The sequence below is a fragment of the Anoplolepis gracilipes genome, chromosome 4 (assembly GCF_047496725.1).
Source record: "Anoplolepis gracilipes chromosome 4, ASM4749672v1, whole genome shotgun sequence".
Classification (NCBI taxonomy): Eukaryota; Metazoa; Arthropoda; class Insecta; order Hymenoptera; family Formicidae; genus Anoplolepis; species Anoplolepis gracilipes.
The window spans coordinates 10,142,667-10,156,153 of record NC_132973.1 but is presented as its reverse complement, the minus strand read 5'-3'; the positions used below and the strand labels follow the sequence as shown (position 1 = coordinate 10,156,153).

At 35.6% G+C, this 13,487-nt stretch overlaps 1 protein-coding gene across 5 annotated transcripts in view; it reads left to right on the top strand.

The window, feature by feature from the left end:
* Positions 1-13,487, top strand: part of LOC140664840 (limbic system-associated membrane protein) — a 142,675-nt gene that overhangs the window by 122,819 nt on the left and 6,369 nt on the right. For all 5 annotated transcript variants that reach the window (XM_072890355.1, XM_072890354.1, XM_072890353.1 and 2 more), the window contains 2 exons: positions 3,399-3,582; positions 13,307-13,449. In XM_072890355.1, coding sequence (XP_072746456.1) covers positions 3,399-3,582; positions 13,307-13,449 — 327 coding nt within the window. The remainder of the gene's footprint in view (positions 1-3,398; positions 3,583-13,306; positions 13,450-13,487) is intronic.

The window sequence follows — 13,487 nt, the reverse complement described above, 5'->3', positions numbered from 1 at the left end:
TTATAACTTTAGGAAAAAAAAATAATAATAATCAGTACAATTTTTATTAAGAATTTTTTGCTCTAGTTGTACATAAAATATATCTTAGACTTTCGGAAAGATAACATGCGTAAGTAAAGATTCTAATCGATTTATTGTAGCTAAAAATACGATGTCTGGTTTCGTTGGATCGCATAAAATTACCAGCTTACGAGGGGGAAAAGTATTGGACCGGATTTTCTCTTTTATTTATTTCCTAGTTCGCGCGCCTTTGCCGATGTGAGATTATATCGTAAGCTTCCACCTTCCTGCGTGGGGTGAGATGAGTGTAGCTTCCTCGTGTTACAGCGGGAAATTTCCTAACGCGAGTTCAAAGAGATTATCCGCTTAATGTCCCCAGCATTCTTATTTTAATGCATCCTTCCATTTTCTTCATTAATTTGTCAAAATTGTAGTGTTTGTCGATTATTTCTTGAAAAAGCATCGTTTGGGTGTTTTTCTTTTTTCTTTTTTTTTTTTTTTTTACGAATAATAACGTGTCTCTTTTTCGCCGATGTCGCGGCGACACGACGTGGTTTTTATTAGCCAATTATTTCTCGCGCCCCTTATTATCGAGATATCATTCGATAGTCGTACAATTAAAATTTAATCGTTCTACGCTGCTGGCGCCTTTGTATACCCGGTTTTCACACGATCGTTTATAACGTGGTTCAATACATCAAATGCTATTGAAAGAAACATGTGCATCGTCGGATTGCGAGCTTACAGCAGTCACCCGGTACAGCCAATTCTCTTTTCATATCTGTTTAACTTTGAAAGTTAAATTGCGGCGAGTACAATTGTCTATTGTGCGAATCTTGCAATCGCGTTTCACCGATGTATCACGTTTGAATCGTGCAATAATTAACGCACGTGACGTGAATGCATCCTGCCCGACTATTGTCGCAGGTTGCAATCGATTATCAATGCTCTTTTTGGATTGGCGTGAGAAAATTGCAAATTATTACGTACGTGAATGGATATAAATGTGTGTACGTATCGATGTTTTGAATTACGGACAATGATGAAATAAATCAATTAATCTCTCGAATGAAACTGTCTGCAATTATTTACAATTAATGCGGTACAAAATACAAATAGCGAAAAAGTAATTTTTCGGACGACGATGAATATGATTTAAATAAATATTCGAGACGTACGATTAATATTAAATGATCACAAATAGAACAATGCAAAGTAAATAATACCGTTTGTCTCACTGGACACTTATATTCAAGGAACGCCGAGAGATCGTCGCTTTTGTTAGGACGAGCGCACGTAAAACGAAGGATCAACACTTAATCTAGAAGAGAGGAGGTTGAGACTGCGCGAGATGAAGTAGCCGAGATTTTGGTATGCAGTCCTTTCTTCTCGACCTCCACCTGTCGTCTGTCTTTCTATGCAGCCAATCTCTCTGGCAATTTAGTCGACGCGTGTCTTTTCCATCAAGATGTTAATAAAAGAATGGAAGAGCTTTACCGATTACAAAGAGCTTTATATGAAACTTAATTTTTTTCTTCGAATTTAAAAACGAAATGGATGATGTTTTTTCCCATCAATTTGATCAGCGAGATATCTTCAAGTTTTATTTCTCACACATTTCGCGACAAAAATGATATACGAATAAAAATGTCCTTTCGACTTGATATTACAAGAAATTTTAGCGTTTCAGATTTGTATTAGAAAAATATTTTCATGTGTATATAAATATTTCTCGCTTAATTTATGAGTAGACATTTCATCCTGCAACAATGTTAAACACAGATAAGTACTTTTTTTTAAACATCTGGTTGAAGTTTCATTATTCGTACTAACTGCGAAAATATGTAATACCTCGAAATTTGCAAGCGTTAACGTGGAATTATCGGGTGAAGAAGAAAGAAAAGGAAAATGAACGAAAAACATATCTCCACACATGGTGGAATGGGAAAAAATTTTATATCGCACATTGCGTAAAAGCGGACGGAATAAAACGCGGCGTACCTCAAGTGGGGAACGTAAAGAAAAAAAAAAGGCCGAGGGAGAGAAAAAAGGGCGAGCGCGAGAGAGATTTTTGCGTGGTATTCATGAGGTCAAGCACCAGAATCGAGGGCAGGAAGATTCTGATCTATCTTCAAAACGTTTCTCTTTTTCGTAATTTTCCTTTGATAGCCGTACGTTGCTCGGCTTTGTGGACGCGATATAAGTAGGTACGCAGGTAGGTAAATAGCTATTCGGTATAAGAGAGAGAGAGAGAGAGAGAGAGAAGACAGAGAGAGTGTTGGAAATAGTCCAGTTCGACGGAAGACGCCGATGGGGATGTATGAATGAATTGGACGGCTCGATCACGTTTGGGTGTTCGATCGTGTGGACAAGCCAATGACGTCAATATGAGAGATATTTATTGGCCCATAAAGTTAAATATTTGAAGTCGAATTCGATGTAATCCAATATCACGCTCGTATATACGGCCGAATTTCATGGCGCGCAAATTGCCGCGACAATCTGTCAGCAAATAACCTTGATTGCGTTGTAGAATATAAGAATCTCTCTCAAGTATCGTAAGATATAAAATTATACGTTGCATAAACAATGACAATGATAAATGTGTGGTGCAAATGAAAAATTGCGTGATATATTGTATTATGTTCACGAAATTAACTCGTGTAAGCTCCAGTTTCGACCGATTGCTTCCTTTATTCTTAGTAATTTTGCCGACGTTAATAATGGAACATGTTTTCTTTACTGATGTAAACTAGTTCTTGCAATTTAATTTTTCATATTGTTACGCAAAACTGCGAAAAAATACATGTAAATTTTGCGAGATACAGTGATTTCTCATTAATACAGTGATTTCTCATTAATACAGATTTGTTGTGAATGAATTAGTTTCACACGCTACAGCAAAAACTGCTGTAATAATGGAATGATTTTTTTACAAGAGTTTGACGAGAAATATATGCTTCTTATAAACTATACATCACGCATATACAACTTTCGCGTAAGCTACGACGCTGCGATGTTTAAACCAAATGTAGTAAATATTTTTACCTCAATATAGTAGCTTCAAAACTTCTTACAAGAAGATAAAAACTTTTAGGAAAATGTGCTCGTGAAAAGCTCCTAACTGGCTACGATGCCAATCTTTTTTTTCTTTTTTTAATCGAAAAATTATGACTTTAAACATAGTCAAATGTTCGCAAAGAGAGATAACGATGTACTCTTGAAAAAGTACTACTCTCCTTCCTCACTTAACGAAAAATATCATTATTATTAAATCTCAGAATTTCTATTTCACCGTTTTCGATATCTCGACACGATTTTGTAAATCGGAGAAAAAAATAAAACTGATCGATGAGTCTTATTTTTTGGTCTGTAACACGTTTCGCATCGGATTTCAGCACCGTCCGTCCAAATAGTGGACGCCCTGGGCGAACCATTGCGGGACAAGTACTACGAGGCTGATAGCACCATCGAACTACAATGCGTCGTGCGTCATATAGCGATGCAAGTGCAGTACAGCGTCGTCCAGTGGCTTCACGGCAACAGAGTCTTGAACTACGACACGACGAGAGGCGGCATCAGGTAACTCAAACATTGTTATTAGTGTCAATAAGGAGCTCTGACAATCCTCTATTAGAGCAAACTAGGGTATGATGGCCATACGGAAAAGACAGCCATAGGCTGTAATTTTTTCAATAATCGCTACATAGGGTGCTTTTTCAGTCATTATCAAAGATAATTGATATTTACAATAGTTTATGCGCATACATTGTTCGAAATAACGATATTGTGAATCTTATGTCATATTTTTACTTTTGACTACCTGCAAAGTTTTTCATGAGTCCACTAAAAACTATACTTTTTATTTTCGTTTTCACTATTTTTTTTATAAATATTATGGTCATCTTTTCCTTAAAAGTTGGGTAAGATGGCCAATGCTTATGTTGTACTATTTCGATAATATAAAATTTCAATTAAATATTTTCCTTTTAATTTCGATAATTTTACATAAGTTAAGCTTCAGTGAAGATAATATGCCAAACGCTATTAAAAAATAACAAAAATAAAATATATTTTTTGCATTGTAAAAAACTATGGCCATCTTACTCGAGTTTACCCTAATCTGGCCATTAGTCGACTGATAATAATCATCGCAATTATAAACGATACTTTCTTCTTTGACTTGTATCTCACATTAAAATATCAATACATTTTATGACTATCCATGCACGAAAGGCAGGTGCCTAAAAAGATGTATACTTTTAACTATATATTATATTTCAATGAAAGAGAAAGAGAGAGGGAGAGAGGCAAATGGAATGAAATTCGCATGATGCGAAAAGGTTTTTAAACTTAATAGCTCCATTATATTCGAAATTTACTTGCACGAAGTCATTCTAGCTCAAAATGCTTCTCGGTAAATACGAGAAATGCATAATCTAAATGTCAGGCAAACTTGACGCGGTTATGCGAGCGGAGTGTAATTAATTCACGAAACTTTTCCTTGTTTGACGAGCATTTACGCGCAGTTGAAAGGCTCTATGTCAACTGGCGGAAACGGTCCGGAAAAGTCAAATCTAGATCGCACATGTAAGTAATTCTTACTCCTTGTACGTCTGAAATCGCAGCGTTTCAAAGCTACGGAGCGTTAAAAAATACGACTCGCTTTCATTGTCGTGAATTATATATTATTATAGATTCCTGGCAAGAGTTGGCTGGAACAGTAGAATTTCAACGGACTGATTCTGGAGCATAAGAATTCATTATCCGCGATCCGTATAATAGCGAGCGGCGGACTCGTTCAGCTGTCGCGCTGAATAAAACTTGGGCGGGAATAAGAAAAAAAAAAAAAAAAAAAGCGAGAGGGCAAGACACGCCATCGCGTATTAAGCTTCATTAATATATAGTTCGTTTTACGTCATGAATCAATGAGATACAAAGCATTTCATTATGCAGCGTAGTCCGATTCGTTTTTAAGTCTAGCTGGAAAATTTCATGAAAGCCGGAAAAAAGACTCGCGAAATTTTATCCCATTTATAAGTTGTCGCGTATTCACGTTTTTCTTGTCTCATCCAGCATCGCTTTTGTTAAACATGATACATGATGTAATTTATCACGCTGAATTATGTCCACTGTATGGAATTTAAAAGACCCGAACAAAACGAAAATTTGACATTTGCAGTAAGTGCACAGCGACGATACTCTCGAGTGTTTTTGATAATTATTATACTTTACTGTTGCACAAAAGGAATCATCACTCAAAAAAATGATCTTGCAACTTGAACAAAAATTTTCTAGATGTAAAAAATTAACTTACTGAAACAGCTAAATTATTAGCAAATATTGTGACACTGCATATATTTTGCACTTGATCAATTTAAATGACAGAGACAGAATTTATATCTGTACTATTAGTGTAATTTTGACAGAAAATTTTTCTATCTTTAAGACCTATTGTCAAAGACAATTATATTTGTGATTAATATTTGACAATGGGATCTAAATTTTCTAGAGGTACTGCTAGAATATTGCTGCTAGAAATTCTATACATGACAAACAATATTCTAACAGATACGAAAAGTAGCGATAAATTTTAATTGAGACATCTAGAGATCTATCTACATTAGCAAAATATCTTTTGAGTGATCGAGAATTTTCTTCTCTTACACAAATATAATTTGCGCGCGAATTATGTTACAATATTCATGAAAAATGATAACCTACGTAAAGATCTATTAGCGAGAGTTATCTTTTGGAGGGAAAGTTTCCGAAAATACTGAAAATTTACATTTTTCGTGTAAAACACTTCTAGAGAAGTTGATATTTACGTATCTTTGGAGGTCGATGCGGAACGACGAATGTCGTTGCTTTCAATACGTCTTTTCCCAAGTTTGTCAGAGAGAGAGAGAGAGAGAGAGAGAGAGAGAGAGAGAGAGAGAGAGAGAGAGAGATTTCGTGCCTGAATGCAAGAATCCCCGAAGGACTGGAAAATACCGATGCCGGTACAGCTCTGACAGAAGCAGCGGTTGCACACCATTGATGACAGCAGCCGCGAAAGCTGGAACGGCGGCGTGTCGACGAGAAAGGCTTCGGTATTCGGGGGACTGGTTCTTGGTCGAGACCGACGCTTCTGTGGGCCCGCTCTGACAGTAAAGTTAGGTGCTGAGGAGACACACGGCGGGGCAGTAAATGAAATTAGTTTGCGTTGCACGCTTCTGTACATACGGACGACTGTACATACACGAGGTCGTGGTTCCCGTTGCGAAGAACGGAATAGCATCCCCCTGCGATCTCCACCCGACAAGCATGCAACCACGCAGCACCGACGTTAAATATTTTGCTCCGCCCGTGTGACACGTAATATTAATTAGCACCCTTTTTAAAAACCGATTAAAAGTGAATGAAATAAAAATTATCTTTTCACGAAATATATAATTTTATATTTCTTGGATTCGTGTGTCTATCATTTCTATTCTATCGTTTTTATGTAACTCTTCACCATCAGGACAATTTTTAAACTTGTTTCGGTATCTGTGAATGCGCGTTGTACAAGTTGACCTCGGCTGCATCCTGTGGGAACCGATGTCAAATATCGTTTTCTCTCTCCCTCTCGCTCTCCCTCTTTCTTGTTCGCTCACATGGGACGTATGACCCTGCGTGGACCGCAGACCGTAAACACGTTGCACATGAAACTGCTGCAGTGCCATGGCACTCGTTTTCCCAACGTAGCAACGTCTGTAGCGTCGGGCGAGAATTATTGCTATCTCGCTTAATTTAACCTTTCGTTTAATTAATCACCCAATGTCGACCTCCTCCCCACATAATTTAACGACGCGTCGCTGATGACCTCGTACTTTTAGACATCCCATTGTCGGTAGTTCCACTGCACCGATGCAAAAAGGACGAACACCACTGAGGTATTCTGCAAGAATTTCCGTTACAAGTTCAAAAGGAAGATGGTAATTTTAATAGTAATTTTTATGTGAAATTTTTTACGTATTCGACGTCGGTAAAATTGCAAACGCATGATAATAGAATCTAAAAGCAAAACATCTAATTTGAAATAATATTATACCAGCGTTGAAGAGAATAGTATAGACTTTAATATGTAATCTTTTATCGAAATTTAATTTATTTATCTAAAAAATAATAAGTACGGATATAATAGACCGATATGAACTGTAATAAATGCTTTTTTTTTTCCTTTTTTGTTTTCTTAAGTTTCTTATGTATACTTCGTTTATAGTTGAAAAGAGATACAAGTAAATGTGAAATATTTTACGCATTAAAAGTTTTCTGACAATTATCTACGTCCTTTAGGAAAAATATTTTATTTAACAACCTTCTAACATATATATCAACTTATATATCGACTTATTATTTATTCATTATCCTTGTCCTGCAATAGGATGACTTCCGACATTTACATTTTTCATTTTACGTTTCCATCTTAATTACATCTTCACGATCCCAACTTCTTTACAATAGACACATGAACATAATATACATCATAGAGCATAAAATATCATATATATCACAGAACATAACTTATTATATTCGTACTTATTATTTTCTAGTATAACGAGCTTTTGTATTTTTCTATCTACACTTTTTAACTTTTATTTTTGATGCACAAAAAACTTGGATTATCTTCTACATTAAGATGTCTATTTTAAAACTATAATCCTCCATATACGAATGCAAAACAGTTTGTCAGGTATTGCACACGTTTTACGAGCAATTTTCTCATTCAAGATCTTTAAGAAGAATATTAATTATTAAAATGTACGTGAATTTTATACTTATTACTCTCTAAAGTGGCGATATAATCGTAATGTAATCATGATTATGGATTAACGGTTAATCAAATCAGTCGCGAGCGCTATCCATTTTAAAGGCGACGCGACGTGACAATAAATTTATTGCGCTTAACATGGCGTTTAATTTATTAAATTACACTAGAATCCTTGACGGCGTGTAACGGTTGTGAGACATAAGAGCAGAGGGGGGAAATAGCATTTTATGCAGTGTCAAATTACATTAAATTTTCGGGATTGTAATTAAACCCCCAGTTACGACAACGATATAGTAATGCATAAAGCGCGGCCATAGTTGACCGGCGTTAAATCGAATTTTCCACGCCGTCGAGAATTAACGTTATGTTTACAATCTATCTTAATTTATCTGCAATATAGGTTTAACTTGGCTCAATCTACGTCATGATGAAGGACATATCTCTCGCCTAGATTAATTAATAATCAGTCTCCCGTACTTTGTTTTTTTGTCAAGCCAGCGATCCATCAAGTGTCAGCTGATTCTTACACGCGATACCGAATTAAAATAATACAATTATGTGACAGGCAACTACAAGAGCATATACTATAGAAAAAGTACTTATAGTATACTTTTTTGAATATTCTTCCATCTTATAAAGATGGTAGAGCCAATTTCTTAGACTTTGACTTTTACTTAGGTTCTCTTAAATCAACGGTAAGCAACTAACTTACAATTAGTTGCAGGGCAAACTCTCGTAGACAACTAATCCATTAATATACATCAGTATACATCAATATATATTGCCCGAAGGCGCACGTATTTGCCTATAAACTATCCAATTTATCGTAAGAAAATGAGCCGAGAATATTCAGAAAGAAAAAGAGCGACAACCTGAGACAGATTGGCATAGCATCAATGCTTGTGGTGACGGTAAAGGTATTGAAGATCAAATTCTATAATCAAGCATGCTTAAATTTGTTAGAAAGATAAAGAAATGACATATAAAAACTATTTCGAGAACGTTATATGAATCGCGTGTTAAATGCAAAAGAGGAGAATATATGAATTTTTATTAAAAAATTATTATTTGACTCTTCTTTTTTAATGAGCTTGAATAAAGCCTCTTTGCCACTTAATATGTTTGAAAATCCGAAATAATATAGGCTTGTATTTTAAATCTTTAATTAAATTATTAACGATAGAGGATGAAAAATGATTCTCTCTCTATTTTAATTCATTTAAATTTTTTGATATTCTTTTGCAATCAAAAATTAAGTGTATAAAAATAAAAAAATAAATCGTAATTAGCTTGATAAAACGTCATTTTTATTTTACGTAATTTCCTACGACAACATATGCGTGAGGCTACTAATAGATTGATTATTGAACTTATTTTACATCGATAGCAAATGCTGCATCGACAAAAAGCGCATTTGTCGCGTGTCGACACCGTTGTTGAATGATAAATGACTACTATTATACGGTAGCAGTACGTTTGAACTGATTGCGTTGTAGATAGAGAAATAGCTAATCGCTTATACAGGGTTAACAGCCGCATCAATTCATCGATCAAAGTAATGTCTCGCGCAATTAATCATTGTTATTCCGGCTGCGTTACGTGCCATTATGTATTGTCAATTTCCGAGGAAAGTCGCGTAAAAAAGTAATCGAATCTCCGCGAATGTGTGTTACGCGAAGATGAAAAAGTCGGATTTCACGCTCGCTTAAGTAAACGAACATTGGCGAAAGATAAAAAAAAAAGAAAAAGATGAAGTACGAGGCTAACAAGATTAGAAAGAAATATAGATGTTTTATCCTTTCCCGGGCCTTCTGTTTCTTTCTTCGAATAATGTTTAATTTAGTACGTAGTAGTACGCGATTCTCTCATCGTCATTATTTCATATCCCGCAACATTTGATTCAGTGTCATTTGTTGTCATTGTATTAAAATCGTCGCCGCACCTAGAGCGAAATTTTCGCCAGCGACATTAATCCTATTACTTGAACGCAGCTTGACTTTATTCGCAAACGCAGTAATACGCCCTGGGATAGAGACGCTGAACTATTTTTGTAAGTAAAATACGATGTTAAAGCTTTTAAAACTGCAAAATTAAGACAAAAATTTCTCATAGTACAGTAATAGCAATAATAAAGATGCGCCAGATTTCCATGTGATTATAGTTGTAGCTTCAGAGATACGTCCATATTTAACACACAAACGTTATATTATACTTTAGCAACTTTTTTTTTCTTTTTTTTAATTAAAACTAAATATTAACGCTTTCTATTTTCAGTTCGCGTTTTTATATCGGATTAATTGTAAGCGTCTTCCCTCACAAAATCCTACCATGGCTGAATACAGGCGTGGACGCTCGACGTCGCGGATAAACGAGCGATCGTCTGCCAGTGCTCAACCGGCCGGAGGTAACGAATGCGACAAATTGCAATGGACCAACTTTTTCGATTAAAGTCTCGCTTGCTCGGCGCGATTCAAGACCGCTTTCCCGGTCATGGCAAGTTTCCACTTTCAACGACACGCAACCGGGAATAAATAAGGGCGCTCCTTTGCGTTAAGGATAGCGAGGGCGGAGAAAAGCAGTTGTTAAACGGTGATCTTTGTCTCCCTTATGAGATTTTATGTTAATCGTTGCAAAACGTGGAAGTAACGACGATTACGGAACAATAATTGCGATCGATCGTGAAAGTAATACTTTACGGTAGAAAATCTCGAGCGATAGCAATTTAATTAAAAAAAATAGTTGAGGCGTAAATCGAATCTTTCTTAATTCGATCTATTTAAGAAAACTATCGAGATTTCACATATACTGAATTTTATCTCTCTCTCTCTCTTTTTTCTCTCTTCTTTTTACCTTTCTCTCTTTTTTTATCTTTCTCATTGACATTCGTGGGAGAAACTCGTATAAAAGTTATGGTAATTCATGGCAAAATACTACAGATGATATCCACTTCATACTGAGAGAAGGTCACAGTTTAAATACCGTCTTTTGGAGCAATTTGATACGCAGCCAGCTGTTAGAACAAAACGTAAGGGGACAAGTTTTCGTTATCGAACAATACTTCGGGAACTTGTATTATTCTCGCAGGAACGCATGGCGACAGTACGTCCAGGATGATATCGATATAAAAGCATGCGATTTTGTTCCGCGCGGTCACGTCTGTAGCATATAAAGTAGAGAGTATAAGGGATGCTAAAAATTTCTGCCGTGAAATATTTATCGGACGAACGTCTGCCACTCTAGCGTCAAACAGTTTTTAAAGGGCAAATGACTAGCTCTGACGCATGTAACCTATGCAACACGATAGCGTTGTCAAAATTCGATGAGACTGCCGATAAAATTGTTAAAAAAATAATACAATTTTTAATTCATATTTATCTAAATAAATTATATTAATATATTATTAGAATAAACTCGGGTAGGATGGCCATAGTTTTTTAAAATGCGAAAAACCTACTTTTTTTAATAGTGTTTGGCATATTATCTTAACTGAAGCTTAAATTACATAATATTATCGAAATTAAAAAGAAAATATTTAATTGAAATTTTATATTATTAAAACAGTACAACATAAGTATTGGTCATCTTATCCAACTTTTAAGAAAAAGATGACCATAGTGACAGAAAAATGGCCATAATATTTATAAAAAAATAGTAAAAGTGAAAATTAAAATTATAGGTCATATAACAATTTACATAGCTTTATAATATGTCTAACGTCGATTACGATAACTTAACTGTAATTTATTCGACGTTCTAACAGTTTTTAGTGGACTCGTGAAAAACTTTGCAGGTAGTCAAAAGTAAAAATATGATGTAAGATTCACAATATCGTTATTTCGAATAATGTATGCACATAAACTACTGTAAATATCGATTATCTTTGATAATGACTAAAAAAGCGCCCTATGTAGTGATTATTGAAAAAATTACAGCCTATGGCCATCATACCCTAGTTTACCCTATAACTGCACATCTCTCCAACTCTTCAAAGTATATTATGCCAGGGAAAAATAATTGTTATATAAAAAATATAATTATATTTTAATTATATTATTATATAAAAAATGTAGTTGTTATATTTTAAAGTATATATTACAGTTTTATCTATATACATATATATATATATATGTATATAAACAAGCGTAGCATATATATCTCCCCATTACTTAATATTTATTATTCTGCACCATCTTCAACCCCTGCTCGTCGTGAAGTGCTCACTCGAACACGGTCTTGCTTTTTTCCCGCCAGTTTCTCACAAAAATAGGAACGTCAAGCGCGAGAGCAATTTTCCGCAAGACGTCTTTGCAGCATAGCTTAGTTGCACACGGAAATCGTTTTCTCCTTCGAGGAACCGGGTATATTTTTGCCTGCATTTAGCACACTTAGACCGAGTCGTGTTGTATTCTTCGCCCTTCTTTTCACCTCGAAATGCGATTCCGTGAAAGACTGGTCTCGTTACAGATATTTCTGCATTCAATGGTTTATGCAAATCCGACATACACATAAATCGTTTCGTGGCGTCGATACGAAATAAATAGGAGAGATTCATGTAAGAATGATGCTCGGTAAAATTTTATTGACGTAAAGTATGATTAAAGAATAGAAGATCTCATCAGGACCAGGATCTCTTACGCACAAATTATCTTAAATTTCGCGATCCATTTTCTGTTCTTGACAGTTTTCCCTTCTACAGCAGAAAATCACGTGTATATTCTTCAAGGAAATATATAAGCTTTTATAAGCAGATACATCATGTTTCACACATCATTATTTTATATATCCGAAGAAATGAATTCGCAAACTATGAAAAGAAACGACTATCGATCAATATAAAGTGTATTATCAAGATGAGTCTGTATACTTTGCCCAAACATTTATTCGACGGAGCTTATTATTTGATTCTACTGTGTTTGCACAGAGAACAAACTATTCTCACGAAAGGTGATAATTTTGGCTCGATTTGCAATTAACTTACCTTTCCCTTGTGTAAGAAAACTGACGTAAAAGCGTGCGAATGGAAAGGAGAAGTGTGTGTTGGTAAGAACGAAGATAAAGGAAAAGACAAACAGATAGAAAGAGAGAAGAAAAACGATTCATTCAGTGGTGATGGAGTGTCGGCGATTAGCTAAGACAAAGAACCGAGACGTGGGGCGAAGAAACCGGTGAAATGGAGAAGAGAGAGAGAGAGAGAGAGAGAAAGTTCTCGTTAGCCTTAAGAGATTTTCTCTCCCTTGGCGCGATTTTACGTTGGCAGCTTCATTCGAAATGTTTCCCCAAGAATATTATCATCGCCATTTACATGTACATATTTATCGATCGTATCTATTAAATGTCGTAACATGTAGTTCCTATTCCTAATTATTTGAGATACAAGTCAGTAGTGACTTGAGATGAAACTTTAATATGTGTAGATTCTGATAACGTCAGAATCGTATGGCGCGACGTGGACCGATATACGGGAGAGATTTTCAACCAACACTTTCGAATTCGGATCCATCTATGTTGCAGCGTAAAAACGGATTTGATGGAGGAGGGGGCCAATTCGACTCTCAGCATAGCTAAGGTCGGACCTACGGACAGCGGAAACTATACGTGCCAGCTTACCACTCTGCCGGATCAACCTGCGACGGTTCACGTGCACGTTTTAAACGGTGAGGACACTTTTATATTTCGATATTTTTCTCGATAA